We start from the raw sequence: 17731 nt of genomic DNA, 5'->3' as shown, positions 1-17731 counted from the left end.
CAAATACTTAAGAGAACCTGGCGCCCACTGAAGGGGAAAGGACTCCCCCCAACGCTCCTTAAGTGATTCTGGAAAAGCCAGGGCCTCGGACTTGTCCCAATTAATACGCATGCCAGACAAGGTGGCAAAGATGGTAAACAATTCCAAAAGCATCTGTAGAGACCTATGCGGGGATTTAAGAAATACCAGCACATCGTCAGCGAAGGCTGCATATTTGAAAATCTCCGTCTGTCCCCCACCCTGGAATTGCGTTTATGTTATACACCGTTTTCTGTAAAGGCTACGCCTATATATCTTTTGTTGTAAGTTACTTGTAAACCGGCACGATGTGCAAACGGTTGCCGGTATATAAAATTAAATAAATAAATAAATAAATAAATAAATTGTATACCTCTAATTGCCGGCGTAGCCTGTATAGCCAACAAAAAAGGTTCCAAAACAAGAAGAAAAAGTAATGGGGATAGCGGGCAACCTTGTCTAGTGCCCCTGGATACCACAAATGAATCAGTCAGTCCCCCATTAACTAATATACGCGCTTCCGGGGTGGCATATAGGAGTTCAGCCGCTTGGAAAAAATAACCACTCCACCCTGTCAAAGGCCTTTTCGGCGTCAAGACTCACCACCAAATAAGGATCTCCCACCCTCTGACAGAGCACCATTGCAGTTACAATTTGACGAATATTGCGTAAAGCATATCGTCCTTTGATGAAGCCCACTTGTCCCGATTGTATCAAAGAAGGCAGAATATTCCCCAAACGCTCCACTAGTATCTTTGCCAGAATCTTATGATCCATATTCAACAAGGAAATGGGCCGATAAGACATAGGCTGTAGCGGGTCCTTTCCTGGCTTAGGTATTAGTGTAAGATATGCCTGGTTGCCCCCCTGGGGAAAATTCCCCTGTCCAATCAAGGAATGGAACACCATGGGAAGCAATTTAGAGAGCGGGTCAACCAAACACTTATAAAATTCAGAGCCATATCCATCAGGGCCTGGGGTTTTCAGCTTACTCGCTTTCATAATGACCCGTGAACTTCTTCCTTCCGAATAGGTTCATTCAAATATTGGGAATATTCCAAAGTCAAGGCCGGAAGTTGAATGCGATCCCCAAAGGCCTCCCATTTGGACTCATCCCAACCCTCAGAACTATAGAGCTGGGAAAAGTAATCTTTGAAAATTTGGCGGATTTTACCAACATCATGAACTACTTGTTGTTGTGAGTTCTTAATCGCAGGGATATGCCGACTCCCTCTAGCCGACTTAATGAGAGACGCCATCAGCTTACCGGACTTTTGCCCAAATTGGAAAAGCTGATATCGATAAAACAGTATACTTTTTTTTGTACGTTGATGAATAAGGGAATTAATAGCCGTTTGTAACGTTAGGTAAGTTTCCCTGTTTTCCAAGGAATGGCGACGCGCAAGCACCCGGCGCGCTTTTTGAAACTGAGCGCTGAGCCGGAGGAGTTGCTGATCCTGAGATTTCTTTCTATGAGCCACATATGAGATTATATCTCCTCTAAGCACTGATTTTGCTGTATGGGGGAGGGAAGGGCGTCCCCTCCACTGTTATCCCTGGCCATTCAAAGTCCTGCAGTAGCACAGGAAGACTCAGAGGGTGCTGAAGACCCCCTGCAGGAAGGCTCTAAAGTTTCAGAGGCTTTTTCTTCAGCGTTAGGACCTATGCAGGAGTAGGACATTTGGCTAGGAAGGCTGCAGGGGCAAATGCTTTCACCCACAGAGTTGCCTGCGGCCTTCAAAAATGCCAAGATTGGACCTTCAGAGGGAGTCTGAGAATATTCTATGAGTACATGGTCTGAAAAGTCAAAATAGTAATTTGGTGGAGAACTTGGATTCCGATGGAGCAGATGGTCTGGCAGAAGAATTGCCTAAGGATTTTTCAGATTCTGAGGAATTGCCAGTAGCAGAAGACGATGGCCCTAGGGTGGTCCGGCTGTTCAGAAAGGAGGAATTAAGGCCTTTAATCCCACATGTACTAAAGGAGCCTACGGATTCCGGTGCCACAGGATGTGTCCGATCATGAAGGGGTGCATCCTGTCATGAAAGGCTTGCGAAGACCAGTGAAGGCTTTTCTCTTCCATAGATCTGTAAATAAGTTAGTGGTCAGAGAGTGGTCTAAAGGTGGTAGAGCAATGGTGACGCTGTACCCCCCTATCTGATGAGGTATTGGGACTACTGATACTCCCGAAAGTGGATGTATCGGTCTTGGTAGTGACTAAGAAAATCATCATCCTGGTGGCAGGGTCCGCCGCTCTGAAGGATATATAGGACCGGAAGATGGAGATACAGCTCATGAAGATTTTTGAAGTTTCTGCATTGGGCCATCAGTGCAGCAGTCTGCAGTAACTTTATGCAAAGAGCATGTTTGTTCTGGGTACAGTACTTCCAGGTGAAGAACACAGCCTCCTCGGCTTCTGCTAAGTAGGCTGAGCACTTGGAGGCGGCTGTGGCCTATGTGGTGGAAGTTTTATTTGACTTGATTCGGACGTCCACCAGAATTATGGTGTTGGCGGTATGGGCCAGGAGACTCCTGTGGTTGAGTAATTGGTCGGTGGATGACTGGTCTCAGCTGAGTTTTTTCCCGTTAAGAGGTAAGCCATTGTTTGGAGAGAACCTGGAGCAGTTGGTGAAGAGGCTGGGAGAGACCAATTTGGGGATAGAGTGCCCAAGAATAAACTGAAAGGAAACAAAAGAAGCTTCTCATTTCGGTTGCAGTTTAGACAATAGGAGATATTCATTAACTGCTATTAATCAAGTTTACTTAGGGAATAGCCACTGCTATTAATTGCATCAGTAGCATGGGATCTTCTTAGTGTTTGGGTAATTGCCAAGTTCTTGTGGCCTGGTTTTGGCCTCTGTTGGAAACAGGATGCTGGGCTTGATGGCCCTTGGTCTGACCCAGCATGGCAATTTCTTATGTTCTTATATCGTCAGAATAAAGAACCTCCCTCCTCTCAGAGGCAAAGCTCAGGAAGGGTGCAGTTTTTTCAAGGTGTGTGTAAGCCATCCCAAGAAAGCTCTGGTCAAGAAACTGGGAGAGGTAAGGCCTTGCAATGAGGCAAGGCTAGTCCACTCTTCCCTGGAAGCCATCAGGGGAAGGGGGGACTAGCTTTTTGTTTAAAAAAAATAAAAATTAAAAAAAAGGTGGACTAAAATCACAGTGATAAGAGATGACTATGCGTTAGAATTTGCTTTTCCAGTTCGAGAATCTTACATAATATCCCCTTGCACTTCTCTTGCCAAATGGGAGATTGATTGCAGTACCTGGATGCCAGAGTCCCAGTCAGAGCAGAGGAAAGGGGAAGTATTGGTGCTTCATGGTCCCAAAAAAAAAAAAAAAGAGTGAACTTCCAGACTGATTTTGGATTTAAAGAAGATGAATGCAGCTCTCAGGGTGCCCCATTTTCAAATGGAGGCTCTCCAAGCTGTCATAGCTGTGAATCGCAAAGGAAAATTCTTGCCATCCTTGGTTTTAACTGAGGCCTATCTGCACATACCCATTCAGGTAGAGCATCAGAAGTTCCTAAGATTTATGATTCTGGGAGATCATTTTCAGTTTCATGTCTTTCTATTTGGGTTAGCTATGTCACCGTGAACCTTCACCAAGATAATGGTGGTAGCTGTGGCTGTGCGAAAGGACAAAGTCCTGGTACATCCTTATCTGCACGACTAGCTCATTAGGGCAAAGTGGGAGGCCTTGTGTTAGCAGTCAGTGCAGAGGGTCATGAAAAGATTGCAGTGTCTGAGCTGGATGGTGAACCTGGCAAAGAGCGACTTCATTCCGAACCAATTACTAGAGTATCTAGGGGCGCGTTTTGACACCAGGATAAGCAAGGTATTTCTCACAGCGGACAGAGTGACAAAGCTGCAGATGCAGGTTCGCTTTTTGTTGCAGCCGTCTGTGCCGAAGATTTGGGATTATTTACAGGTCCTGGATTCTATGGCATTTATGCTGGATCTAGTTCACTGGATGTTCGCTCATATGCGGTCCTTTTAGAGGACGTTCCTATCCTGCTGTTGGAGGTGCTTCAGCTTCCACTACCGTTCTGGGGGGAAGCCAGGTCCAGTCTCTCACAGTGGCTTTCTTGAGCCAACCTGGAACGAGGGGTAGAATTGGAAATCCCAGACTGGATGGTAATAACCACCCACTGCCAGTGTTTTGGGTTGGGGAGCCATTTATCAAGATCAGATGGCTCAAGGCTGGTGCTTGACAGAGGAAGTATCATGGTATATAACTTGGTTAGAAACGAGGGCGGTTCGCTTAGGGTTGCTTTTTTTAAGTTTACTTTTTATTAGAATTAATAACAGTATTTAACACAGCAAATAAAACAACAAACAGAACCAACAGCCTGATGTAAAGGCAGAAAAAAAACAAGATGACGGTAAATACAGAACAATAATGAAGTCAGATAACATAAAACTTGAGCTCACACACAATCTGCATAGAAGTCTATGGTTATTGGAGTATCAAACATCTATGAATTACCCAAAAATTGCTCAATGGGCCCCCACATATGTAACCAGGGAGCAGGCCTACAAAATTTAAGAGTAGCCACTCTCTCATACCGGTAATACAAGCATACTGTGTTCCACCAAAAATGAAAATTTAATAACAAAATGTTTTTCCAATTGGCCAGGATTTGTTCAATGTGATAGTGAGGAGAAAGTCAAGTAGTTTATTATGCCAAATTGGTAGAGTGAGATACCAGGAGCAGATTTTAAAATTACTATCCTGTAAGGAGCAGGCATTGATAATGAAAGAAATGCCCAAATTTTATCCCAAATCTCCTCCCAATATGCTTTAACTAAAGGACACCCAAAAGCATATGAGAAAGCTGCTCTGTCAGCCGAACAGGACCAGCATCGGTGAGAATTTGGCCAGCTTTAAAAAGCTTCCATGGGGTCCATAGCGTCCTATGGGACACAAAATACATAGATTGTATTATGGCAGACAATAAGACACTGATCTTCGAACGCCAGTGCACTTCCTATTGGGAAGCCAAAGGAGCAATTTGCAAATCAAACTCCCAACAACGTTCAGTGCCAATACTATGAGAAAAAAAAATTGATCTTTCGGCAGTTGGTCACAATGAAGAACCTGAGGGTCGGCAAGCATGTCAAGAAACAAAAAAAACCTTTGGAGCACAGAACATTATGCATTTCAATCCAATGGAACCTCTGTGAGGCAGGGAGGGAGAAAATTGAGCATATATCTTCAAAGGACAGCATTTTACCATCTCTTCTCGCTCAAGGATTTCTGGATCATCTCCTTCCTCCTCAGTGCTGGGAAAAGACAGTGCCCAGCACTCTGGGAAGGTCCAGGAAGCTTCGCCACCAGTCTCAGTCTTTGCACAGTGCCGGGCTCGGGTCGGCTCTAGCACTTGCTGTGATGCCCTTGAAGCAACCCTCGACGAGGAGGCACTGCCCTCCATCGAACCCGGGAGTCTCAGGCATTCCCCACCAATTCCGGTGCCAGGCACCGATCTCCCTCAGGGCTCCAGGGGAAATCCAGTCACGCCTCCCCCTCCTCCGTCCATCCTGTCTTCGGCAGATTTCCAGGAGGAACATAGGTTGCAACTGGTGGTTGTCAGATCCCTGCAGGGCATCGAGCCGCTGGACCCATCAGTGCCGGAGCCTGCGCCCTCTATGTTGGCACCGCTGCTGGAGTGTCTCGACGTCCTTCTCGGTGTTCTCCCCACGCAGCCACTGCTGGTGCCCGGGGGTCCATCAATGCCCCAGCAGCCACTGTTGTGTCCTCCTTCCGATGCTATCTCCATTGTGGGTTCCTCCGAGCAGGAAGGCCCTTCAAAGCCTGCAGCACTGTCGATGCCCTGGGAAGGGGCCCTAGTGTTTTCGGGTGATCTCAGCGATGATGATGATTCTTACAACCCATGGAGGTTCTCCAGTTTGTGGATACTACGAAGCAGGCGGTGTCTGTTCCCGTCCATGAGATCTTTAATAAGCTACTCCTTCGGATTTGGGAAAACCCCCATCTCTGTGCCTCCAGTGATTAGGAAGTCTGATGCAGTTTACTTGGTCCAGCATGCTTTGGGGTTTGAGAAGCTTCAACTCCCACACTAGGCAGTGGTTGTGGAGTCTGCCCTTAAGAAGGCCAAGCATTCTCGCACCCATGCCTCTGTCCCTCAGGGATGGGAACACAGAGCTGTGGATGCGTTGGGTAGAAAGGTGTTTCAGGGCACTATGCTGCTCACTCCTATTGCTTCTTACCAGCTATACATGACACAATATTCTCAATCTCTGGAAGCAGATCCAGGACCTGTCTGAGCACCTGCCCCAGAAGCAGCAGGATGCTTTTTTGGCGGTTGTACATGTGGCAAACATGAGGTGTGCTCCACCTATGATGTGTTTGAGGTAGCGACCATGGGAATTGGTGCCTGTAGGATGGCCTGTCTCTGAGCTTCTGATCTCCGGCCAGAAGTGCAGGAGAAGCTCGCGGACCTGCTGTGTACTGGCGAAAACCTCTTTGGTGACAAGGTGAGGGATTCTGTGGCTCAGCTGAAGAATCATCAAGAGACCCTACAACATTTCTCTGCCAGTACATCTGACCCACCCTCTAAGGCCAGGAAGTCCTTTATCGCCAAAGGAAATACTATCCTTCTGCCTCTTGCGCCTGTTTCCAGCATGTGAGCTCTAGGGGGCTGCCCTAGACAGCAGCGGACTCCCAGATCTCAGCCAGCGCCCCAGGCAAGCCCTGCTACTAGGTTTTGACTTGCTGCAAGGGATCATCAGCCAGCCACCCATGCCCTTGACGCCAGACCCTCCAGTCGAAGGCCGGCTGCGGTTCTTTGTGGACCGTTGGCTCAGTGTCACCTCTGACTAGTGGGTTCTGTCCATCATTCATCAAAGGTATCAGCTGAACTTCCTAGGTGTACCACTGGATTCTCCCCTGACCCCCTTTTGGGGTCCATCCTCACATCAGGAAATACTTTTGAAGGAGCTCTCCTCTCTCGTACAGGCCAGGGCAGTTGAGCCCGTTCCGCTGCAGCAGCAGGGGCAGGAGTTCTACTCCCAGTATTTCATGATTCAAAAGAGAACTGAGGGACTCCATTCTATTCTGGATTTGAGAGCCTTGAACAAGTTTCTAAAAAGAGAAAAAAATTCAAAATGATCTATCTGGGCACCTCCTGCAAAGCAGAGACTGGCTTTGCTCTCTCGATTTAAAAGAAGCATTTGCCCACATCACAGGAAGTATCTCCAGTTTGTCGTGGGCGAGTGCCATTTCCAGTACAGGGTGTTGCCTTTCAACCTTGCCTCAGCCTCAAGTGTCTTCACCAAGTGTCTGGCCGCAGACTGGGGGTGTAAGTGTTTCTCTGCCTGGACCATTGTCTGGTAAAAAGCACTACCCAGGAGGGAGTGCTACGATTCCTGCGCTTGACCGTTCGGGTGTTGGAATCCCTGGGATTTATCAACTACCCGAAGTCCCAGCTTGAGCTTCATCAGTGCCCGGTTAAACATTGCTCAAACCAGAGCTTTTCTTCCCTGTGATCGGGTGCTCATGCTGGCGTCCCTTGCGATAGAGGTCCAGCGGAGCTGGCAGCTCTTGGCTCACTGCATACTGCAGCTCTTGGGCCACATGGCCACGACCGTCCATGTTACCCCCTTCATTCACTTACATATACGCATAGCTCAATGGACCTTGTGGTCCCATAGGTAGCAGGCCAACCAGGACCTCCATGTTCGCATCCGAGTTACTCCGCCTCTCCGGGACTCCTTGTGGTGGGAGAGTTTGCCCAATTTGGAGCAGGGGGGGGTCCCTTTTCAGTCCCCCCTGCCCAGATTGTGCTTGCTATGAATGCATGCATCCTAGGGTGGTGTGCCCATGTGGTGGGACTCCGTACCCAGTGTCTATGGTCTGTCCAGGAAGCACACGTCAAATCAACTTCCTGGAGCTCTGCACAATCCAAATTGCACTTTGGGCATTCAGAGATCAGCTGACCAACAAAGCAGTCCTGATCCAGACCAACAACCAGGTGGCGATGTGGTAAATCAACAAGCAGGGAGGTAAAAGATTGTTCCTCCTGTGTCAGGAAGCAGTTCAGATTTAGTCATGGACTCTGTCCCAGGATATGGTGCTTTGATCCATGTTTCTAGCCAGGCCGAAACAGACAGGCTGAGTCAGACCTGAGACTCAGCCTGACCTGGCAGACAGGCAGAGTCAGACCTTCCAATCCCACAAATGGTCCCTGAATCAGGGGGTGGCAGATCGGATCTTCTGTCTCTGGGGCACCACGGATGTTGATCTCTTCGTATCCCCCCTCCAACAGGAAGGAGGACCAGTTCTGCTCCCTGTACAGGAGGGACGGCAAGCCAGTCTCAGATACCTTTGCCTGCCATTGGGGCAAGGGCCTTCTGTATGCTTATCCTCTGCTTCCTTTGGTGACGAAGACTCTCCTGAAGCTCCGACAGGATGAGGGGGGATCATGATCCTCATAGCCCTTCATTGGCAGAGGCAGATCTGGTTCCCGATTAGTCTGGGGACTTCCTCAGAACTCATCACACAGGATCAGGGTACGCTGCGCCATCTCAACCTCAGGGCCTTGTCCCTGATGGCCTGGATGTTGAAAGGTTAATTCTACACCCTCCTTGACCTGTCAGATGAGGTGTCTCGGGTCCTGGTGGCTTCCAGGAAGCCTTCCACTAGGAAGTCTTATGGCCTGAAGTGGACGAGGTTTTCCCATTGGTGTGAACACCATTGCTTGGACCAGTTCTCCTGCTCCATGCTGAAACTGCTTGACTTCCTCCTGCACCTTTCATATGCTGGCTTAAAGACCAACTTTGTTAGGGTGCACCTGAGTACTATCAGTGCCTTCCACCAGGATGTGGATGGTTTGTTCATCTCTGTGCAGCCCATAGTGGGTCGCTTTATGCTACTGGTCCCAGGAGATAGCGGGAGGCCCCAGGAGATAGCTACTGGTCCCAGGAGATAGCAAGAGGCAGTTGAAGCTTCCCCTGTGACCTCCCGCTATCTCCTGGGACCTCAATATAGTGTTGGCTCAGCTCATGAAAGCTTCTTTTGAGCCGTTGTGCACCTTTGACCTGAAATACCTGACCCTGGAAGGTTATTTTTTGGTCGCAATCACTTCAGCGCACAGAGTCAGCGAGCTTCAGGCCCTAGTGACGCATCCACCTTACACAAAGTTCTTCAATGATAGGATGGTTCTACGCACACACCCTAAGTTCCTGCCGAAGGTGGTGATGGATTTCCATTTTTTTTTTTTTAATTTTATTTTTATGCATTTTCAACAACATTTAAGTAAACATTCTTACTTCCAGAAAGATTGAGATTCACATAGTATATATCTTTTAACAAATTACAGAAAGAAAAAAGGATAAAATATAATATCAAGAATTAACTCAAAATTCCATTATTCCATACGAATTCTTAATCTATGTGTCTCGACTATAAAGGTAATTAGGAATAGGGTGAGACAAAGGAAAACAAAATGGGAGTACTATTGCGAAAGTAATTTCAGTGTGCTGCGTGTCCGAACTTTACTAAACTATGCGCCTTCGGGATTAGATGTTAGTTACAGAGGGTATAGTTATATTCCTAGCATTGATAAAGGATTTTAACTGCTCAGGAATGAAAAAGATGAAAGATTCATCCTTCGATCTAACCATGCACTTGCATGGGTATCTTAATTGAAAAACATAACCCAATGTTGTTACTTGTACTTTCAACTTTAAGAATTCTCTCCGTCTCTCCTGAGTAACCCGAGTAAAGTCAGGATAAATCCTGACTTGTTGGGACAGGAAATTAATTGAGATATTTTTGAAGTATCTCTGCATAATCTGGCTTAAATCAGCCTCATTATAGTAAGTTACTACTAAGGTTCCACATTCGAGAATTTCTTCAGTTGAATTTTCAAGAAACTGTGTTAAGTTTTCTAAGGCCTCTGACTGAATTTGGTTATTTCTAGAATTAATCATCACTGGTAGGAAATTCAATTTATTTACTACAGGAATATTTCGTTCATCAAATTTTAAAACTTCCATCATATATTTTTTTAAAGTCACAAGAAATTCCTGTCCTAAGACATTGGGGAAATTAAGCATTCGTAAATTCAGTCTCCTATTATAATTTTCAAGATATTCTATCCTCCTATTCATATAATTATAGTCTTTAATAATTTTCAAAACACAGTCCGAGTTCTTAGCCACTGAAGTTTCCACTTTCTCAATCTGTTGTTTCATTTCGATATGTTGTTTTTCCACCTTTTCTTCCAAAAGATTAACTTTTTCTTTTAGGCGTTTTAACTCTGCCCCCTGTTTCTTATGGCACTGACCAAGGTCCACCATTAAGTCCCACAACGCCTCGAGCGTAACCACTTCAGGTTTTGAAGGTATGTGATAAGACTCACCCAGTTCCATTTGGGCACTGTCTTCTCTCTCCGTTGCTGTCCCTAGGGTTCCGGCAGCCCCAGCCTGCGCTTCATAATCGCCATCTGGTGTCGAAGTCAGGAAACCAGTTCCTGCTCTTTCTCCGTTCAGCTCCTCTGAGCACGGCTGTACGCTGCTTGACCCGGGCAAGTCCTCTCTCTGGCCCCCACCATCCGGGATCGCACGTCCGACGTCATCTTTCGGCGTCCCAGGCAAGGGAGAGGAGCCAGGCAATCTCGGGGCCTGATGTGGTTGAAGGCACGGAGGGCTCAGAGTAACCTCCCCTGGTAATTCCCTCGCTCCCTCGGGGGAAATTACAGCGGGGATTTCGCTCTCCTCTTGGCTCGGAATCGATTGGTAAGCTGTTATCAGTTTCTGATTTGAGGGCATGGCGGCTTCGGAGGGGTATAGGCGCACCCTGCCCTTCCTTTTTGCAGGCATCTTGAAGAAATTTTCCGTCAGTACTGAGAGCGTTCCTCCGATCGACCTCACGCAGCGGCCATCTTGCTCACCTCCTCTGGATTTCCATTTTTGTTTTTTGAAACCTTTATTTATAACATTTTCAATAACATGAAACAAATCACCAATCATCAGTAAAGCAGGTGTTCAAATTTCCCCCCCCCCCCCTTGCTTCCCTCCCGTCCCCCCCCTCACCCCGAGCGCTAGTTAAGTTAGCAGATCAATAAATAATAATAAGAGTGATAATAATAAGAGCACGACCCGCACAAAATAGTAGCACAAACTTCAAATAGTGACTTCGTGGATAAACCGAGGAGATTCCTGCATATCTTAATAGTAATTAAACATTTGACCTGGAAAAGTCAAAGTCCAGTAGTCCATGGATCACAGTGGTCAAAGTGATTCTGTACCGCAGAACTAAAGACTACCTCAAGTCTTCATGTTGGCAACCAGTCCATGTGGTCTTCGGAAGAGAGCTGTGTTAGTCAGATATATGGAGAGCGAATGAGTGAAATCAACTTTGAAGAGTCCAAAATTAGGCGATGAGGGATAAAGAAACTGCAGTGTGGCATGGAGACATGGAGAGCGTCTGCAAAGTCAAACTGCGGAGGCCAGTATTTTACTGCGAGCTCTAGGGTTCAAGGATAAGAGATACGGGTTCCATATTTCCAAGTAAAGGTCATAACGACGTGGGGATGGCGAAGACTTTGCTGACATATGCTCGAAGATAGCAAGTCTGTGCAGCCTTAACCTCCACTGTATCAGAGAGGGAGGTTCCCTCGCCAACCACTGAGTGAGGATTGTCTGCGTGGCTAACAAGAAGGCTTTGCAGAGGAAGTGGCATGTCGAAGACTTCGGCGGACCGGCCAGCTGGTGTTTGATGAGATGTAGTAAGCATAGCTGCGGGTTCATAGGCAATGGTAAAGCCAAAAGGCCACTCAAATAATGAAGGAGCTTGGCCCAGAACCTCTGAATTACCGCACAGTCCCAAACATTATGAATCAAGGTTGCATGTTCCGAGCCACATTTAATGCAAGCGGCTGATGGAGTCAGCCTCCATTTATAAGCAAGAATAGGTGGAATGTAGAGTCTATGTAATAGTTTAAACTGGGTTTCCTTAAGCTGTACATTTTCAACACATTTGGTTATGCTTTTGAACCCATGAGTGATATGAGAGGGAGAGACCGGGCTATGTAAGTCTTGAGTCCACATCTCTGCCAATTTGGTAGCCTTATCCGAGATGGTCAAGAGGTTAAGTTTTTTTACCATAGTAGAGCATTTCCTGGTGGGCGATGTAGATGCGAGGAATTGATCCAATGGCTCGTAGAAAATAATAGTAGGACATGTCCGACTTCTTGTCTGCAGAAAGTGTCGAATTTGTAAGTAGGCGAAAAATGTGGCTGAGGGTAGCTGAAAGCGAGATTGTAAATCCTCGAAGGAGTGGAGATGATTGTTCACCGGATCCCATAATTGATGCACGCGGTTCAGGCCAGCCATTGCCCATTGCACAAAAGCGGAAACCTCCCAGCTTGGGGAGAATGCCGGCAAGCCCACAATGGTCGCAAAGGTGAAGGTCCCCCAGGTAGTATGAAGTTGTGTGCATAGCCTTTTCCATGCCATTCGACAAGCTGTAAAGTAGGGAAAAACTTTAATATGCGCCGGTAGCACAGATTGTGGCGCCACCAGTATATTGCACAGATCAAAAGGTTTACACCAGGCCTGAAGGAGGGGTCCTGGAATCAAAATTTCCGTGGCGGCAACCCAGTCCTGAAGATGACATGATAGCATAGCAACATTGTATAAATGTATATTGGGGCACATCAAACCTCCCTCCGACAAGGGACGCATGAGCTGCGACAGACTAAGTCTGGCCTTTTTCCCTTTCCACAGAAATCGGCGAAGTGCCTGATGTAAGTCCGTGATGTGTTGACGTTTTATCCATAGGGGCAACATATGTAATATATATAACCATTTTGGAAATTCAATCATTTTGAAAAGTTGTATCCTCCCAGAAAGCGAAAGCGGCAGGTCCATCCAATCGTTAAGCTTCTTCTTTGTTTTGGCAAGTAAAGGTGGGACATTGGCATCATAAAGATTATTAATATCAATCGGAATGTGAATTCCCAAATACTTCATCGTGACTGTTACCCACCGCAACGGAAAGGTCCCCTGCCAGCAACTGCGCACCTGATTAGTAACATCAATAGCCTCAGATTTGTCTACGTTTATTTTTAAACCAGAAAACTGACCAAAGAGAGTTTGCAACTCCAGTACCCTAGGCAATGAGGATAAGGGATTAGTAACAAATATGAGCACGTCATCAGCAAATGCCGCGACTTTAAAACAGATTCTTCCTATTTTTAAACCCTCTACCACCGGATCTGAATTGATAGCCCTGAGAAGGGGATCTAATGTGAGTATGTATAATAAGGGGGAGAGCGGGCATCCCTGTCTAACTCCTCTACTTAACTCGAAAGGGGCAGAAAGTAAACCGTTAGCCACAATGATGGAGTGTGGCTGCTGGTAAAGTTTGGATATGTTTTGGACAATCGACCCTTGAAAACCAAATCTTTGTAAAACAGAAAACATGTACTCCCAGTTTACCCGGTCGAAAGCTTTCTCAGCATCGAATCCTACTGCCAAGGCTGGGAGCGCATGTGTCGTGCAATAAGTCATAGCAGCCCACAGACTTAAAATATGTTTACTAGCCTTCCGGCCTTTGACAAAACCCACTTGACTAGATGAGATGAGAAGGGGTAAAATGGCACTCATCCTGGTGGCAAGGATCCTAGCAAATAGTTTAACATCATAGTTTAAGAGTGAGATTGGGCGGTACGAAGCTGGGCTCAATGGGTCTTTACCACTTTTTGGAAGTACTGTGATATAGGCCAGAGTAGCTTCCGTAGTGAACCCTGTATGTGCTACCGAAGAAAAATAAAGTTGAAGGGGCCCCGCAATATCAGTTTTCAATAATTTATAATAATCCGCATTAAGACCATCCGGGCCAGGGGCTTTGTGAGATTGGCTGGCCTTTATTTCGTCCCAAATTTCTCTTTCTGTAAATGGGGCGTTCAGAAAATCCAATTGATTCGGAGAAAGAGTAGGCAAGGACATAGAGCTAAAAAAATTGTCCTCAATTTGCTTCGCTTGGGGTCTTGGTTCCTCTGCATACAGAGTTTCATAAAATTCCCTGAATAATGCACAGATTTTAGGGCCTGACGTGTGTCTGGCACCTAGCGGATCTTTAAGAGCTGCTATAAAAGCTGTTCCTCTATGTACTCTCACTTGGTTGGCCAATAACTTACCCATCTTATTGCCAAACCTATATAATCTATGGGCGTGGAAAAGAATGTCATGCTGTGTTCTCTGATGGATATAACAATTTAAGGTGGTCGCTAGGTCCCTGTAATTCTGTTTGGCTTGGGGAGTAGGATGGGCTATCATGACCTTTTTCGCCTGGTGAACAGCGTGACTTAAATCAATTAATTGTTTGCTAGCGGCTTTTCGTTGTCGGATAACATAGGCAATCACCTCTCCTCTTATAGTAGCTTTCCCCGCTTCCCATAATAAAGTTGGATTATTTTGATGTTGGGAATTATGGTACATGTAGTTATCCCACTTCTCTTTAAGATATATTTTGAAATCTTTATCCTCAGAGAGATGATCAGGAAAGCGCCATCGCGCCTTAGAAGTTTTTGGGCCCCCAATATATGCCTCTATATGGATTTCCATTTTAACCAGTCAGTCGTCCTGCCCACCTTTTTTCCCAAGCCTCATTCACACCAGGGTGAATGGGCTCTGCACAGTATGGATTGCAAGAGAGCCTTAGCCTTGTATTTGGAGCACACGTCAGGCCATAGGCAGTCTACACAACTCTTCATCTCTTTTGACAGGGATAGATTATGAGTTGTGGTTGCTAAGCAGACCCTGTCCAACTGGCTGCAGATTGCTTTTCCTTCTGCTATATTCAGGTGGTACTGTGACTTGGGGGCCATGTCAAGGCTCATTCTGTCAGGGTTATGGCAACTTCAGTAGCCCACTTGAGAGGAATCCCCTTGGATGAGATCTGCAAGGCTGTGATGTGGAGCATGTCTTTGCTCATGGTGCCTTCCTTTCTGCTGAAGGTAGTCTCTTCTTTTCACTTCAGTCAGATGGTGGAGCTTCCTGCCTTTCCAAATTTGGATTCGTTGACCTGCATGCAAGGAAGATGCATTTGTTAAGACATAGATTGGGCCTTGGTGCAGTATCTCAAGTTTACCAGCAGATTTCGGAACTTGGATCACCTGTTTGTTCTATAGAATGGGCCAAAGAAAGGGATTAAGGCTTCCAAGGCTACACCAGTGGTTGAAAGATACAATTAGATATACTTATATTGCAGGGATTGACAGATTCCTGTGTGACTGCATGCCCATTCTACTAGGAAAAAGCAACCTCGTAGACTGTTGGTCAGCTAGTTTCCTCACAGGAGATCTGTCAGGAGGCTACTTGGGCTTCTCTTCACACTTTCACCAGACACTACCGGCTGGATGTCCAGGTGCCAGAATTGGCTGGTTTTGGTGAGTGTACTGCAAGTGGGTCTGTTCATTCCCACCCAGTTTAGGGGAGCTTGGGTACATCCCATGCGTCTGGACTGATCTGGGGTATGAACAGGAAAGGAAAATTGGTTCTTACCTGCTACTTTTCGTTCTTGGAATACCACAGATCAGTCCAGTGCCACGCTCGCTCTTGTTTTCAGTATGTAAATAATGCAGAGTTAGTTGCCGGTTGGAAAGTTCCAACACCCATACTTGTTGGAAGAGCTCCAGTTTAAAGGGCTCTGCCTTACTGCTGCTCGGTTTAAGAGGGGGATTGAAGTTAGTGTTTACATTTAATCTCATCTTGGCTTGGGTACAGGTCATACTGAGGGATTGCAGGTGGCATACTAGGTTAAATAAGTGACTTCTTTATCTCCATCTGCTGGTAGGAAAGCAAAACCCATGCATCTGATCTGTAGTATTCCAGGAACAAAAATTAGCAGGTAAGAAACAATTTTCCTTTTGTAATCAGAGAGCTGTGCTTCCAATAGAACCATGGTAGCTATCTGACTTTTCAGGACAAGCAGGGTCTTACAGGTCTGCTTTTCTTAGAAATCAGAACTACAAGTCCATGCATACAATGGGTAAAACCAGGACTGGCTCAGGTTATCCTGAAAAATGGAATTAGTCAATAGTTTGAAAGAGCAAGTTCATAATACTCTGAGGGTAATAATGAAGCCTTGTAGTCCCATGAAAATCCCAGTGGTGTGCAGTATCCTTATGCAAAGTACACACCAGAAATTTCGCATGGAGATTTGATCATGCAAGCTCTGCATGTTGCTTCCTTCTGCTTAACTTAACTCGGCTCACTTTTCTGTATGTGTAAAATTAGCGTGCTTACTTTTTTGCACAGAGTAAGAGGCGATAATCAGACCGTGATTTTACGCAGATAAACATGTTTATCCTTGTAAAATAGTTTGATTATTGCCCTCTTTATTTTTTACTGATGATATAATAAAAACATATTCTCTGACCTGTATTTATATAGCAAAAATCTGAAAGCATTGAGGACAGTTTGTCTTCCATTATTGCTCACTTTAGAAATATCAAATGTAATTTTAGATGTGAAAATAATTCTTCAGAGTTAGACATGGCAACTCAAAGTTCGATCTTATTCAGTGCTGTACAAAGGAGGATTCCATATTTTAAACAGTGACTAGGGGACGAAATAGTGTACATAAAGTTCTCTAGTGAAGCAATTTTTTTAAATTCTAGGTAAAGCATGAACTTGCTGGCAGAGTCTTCAACTGCTGCAGTATAATGATGAAGCATGACTTCAAGGTAACGATATATCTCCTGCCACACATTCTGGTCTATGTCTTGCTGGGATGCAACCAAGAAGCGCAGCATGAGGTGAGGTGATTTCTCGTGTGCTTTGTGTAAACAACAAACTCCAAGGGTTTGTCACCTGATCCAAGCTAGGTATCTTAAGAACATAAGAACATAAGAAAATGCCATACTGGGTCAGACCAAGGGTCCATCAAGCCCAGCATCCTGTTTCCAACAGTGGCCAATCCAGGCCATAAGAACCTGGCAAGTACCCAAAAACTAAGTCTATTCTATGTAACCATTTCTAATGGCAGTGGCTATTCTCTAAGTGAACTTAATAGCAGGTAATGGACTTCTCCTCCAAGAACTTATCCAATCCTTTTTTAAACACAGCTATACTAACTGCACGAACCACATTCTCTGGCAACAAATTCCAGAGTTTAATTGTGCGTTGAGTAAAAAAGAACTTTCTCCGATTAGTTTTAAATGTGCCCCATGCTAACTTCATGGAGTGTCCCCTAGTCTTTCTACTATCCGAAAGAGTAAATAACCGATTCACATCTACCGGTTCTAGACCTCTCATGATTTTAAACACCTCTATCATATCCCCCCTCAGTCGTCTCTTCTCCAAGCTGAAAAGTCCTAACCTCTTTAGTCTTTCCTCATAGGGGAGTTGTTCTATTCCCCTTATCATTTTGGTAGCCCTTCTCTGTACCTTCTCCATCGCAATTATATCTTTTTTGAGATGCGGCGACCAGAATTGTACACAGTATTCAAGGTGCGGTCTCACCATGGAGCGATACAGAGGCATTATGACATTTTCCGTTTTATTCATCATTCCTTTTCTAATAATTCCCAACATTCTGTTTGCTTTTTTGACTGCCGCAGCACACTGAACCGACGATTTCAATGTGTTATCCACTATGACACCTAGATCTCTTTCTTGGGTTGTAGCACCTAATATGGAACCCAACATCGTGTAATTATAGCATGGGTTATTTTTCCCTA

The 17731-nt window shown here is 45.6% G+C and overlaps 1 protein-coding gene across 5 annotated transcripts in view; it reads left to right on the top strand.

The window, feature by feature from the left end:
- The window catches only part of ATR (ATR serine/threonine kinase), a 368882-nt gene that overhangs the window by 222156 nt on the left and 128995 nt on the right, over nucleotides 1–17731 (top strand). For 4 of the 5 annotated variants that reach the window (XM_029617054.1, XM_029617056.1, XM_029617053.1 and 1 more), the window contains exon 27: nucleotides 16670–16807. The exons of the other annotated variant lie outside the window; for it this stretch is intronic. In XM_029617054.1, coding sequence (XP_029472914.1) covers nucleotides 16670–16807 — 138 coding nt within the window. The remainder of the gene's footprint in view (nucleotides 1–16669; nucleotides 16808–17731) is intronic. 5 annotated transcript variants of the gene reach the window in all.

The sequence above is a fragment of the Rhinatrema bivittatum genome, chromosome 9 (genome assembly GCF_901001135.1).
Source record: "Rhinatrema bivittatum chromosome 9, aRhiBiv1.1, whole genome shotgun sequence".
Lineage (NCBI taxonomy): Eukaryota > Metazoa > Chordata > Amphibia > Gymnophiona > Rhinatrematidae > Rhinatrema > Rhinatrema bivittatum.
This window is presented reverse-complemented; position numbering and strand designations above follow the sequence as displayed.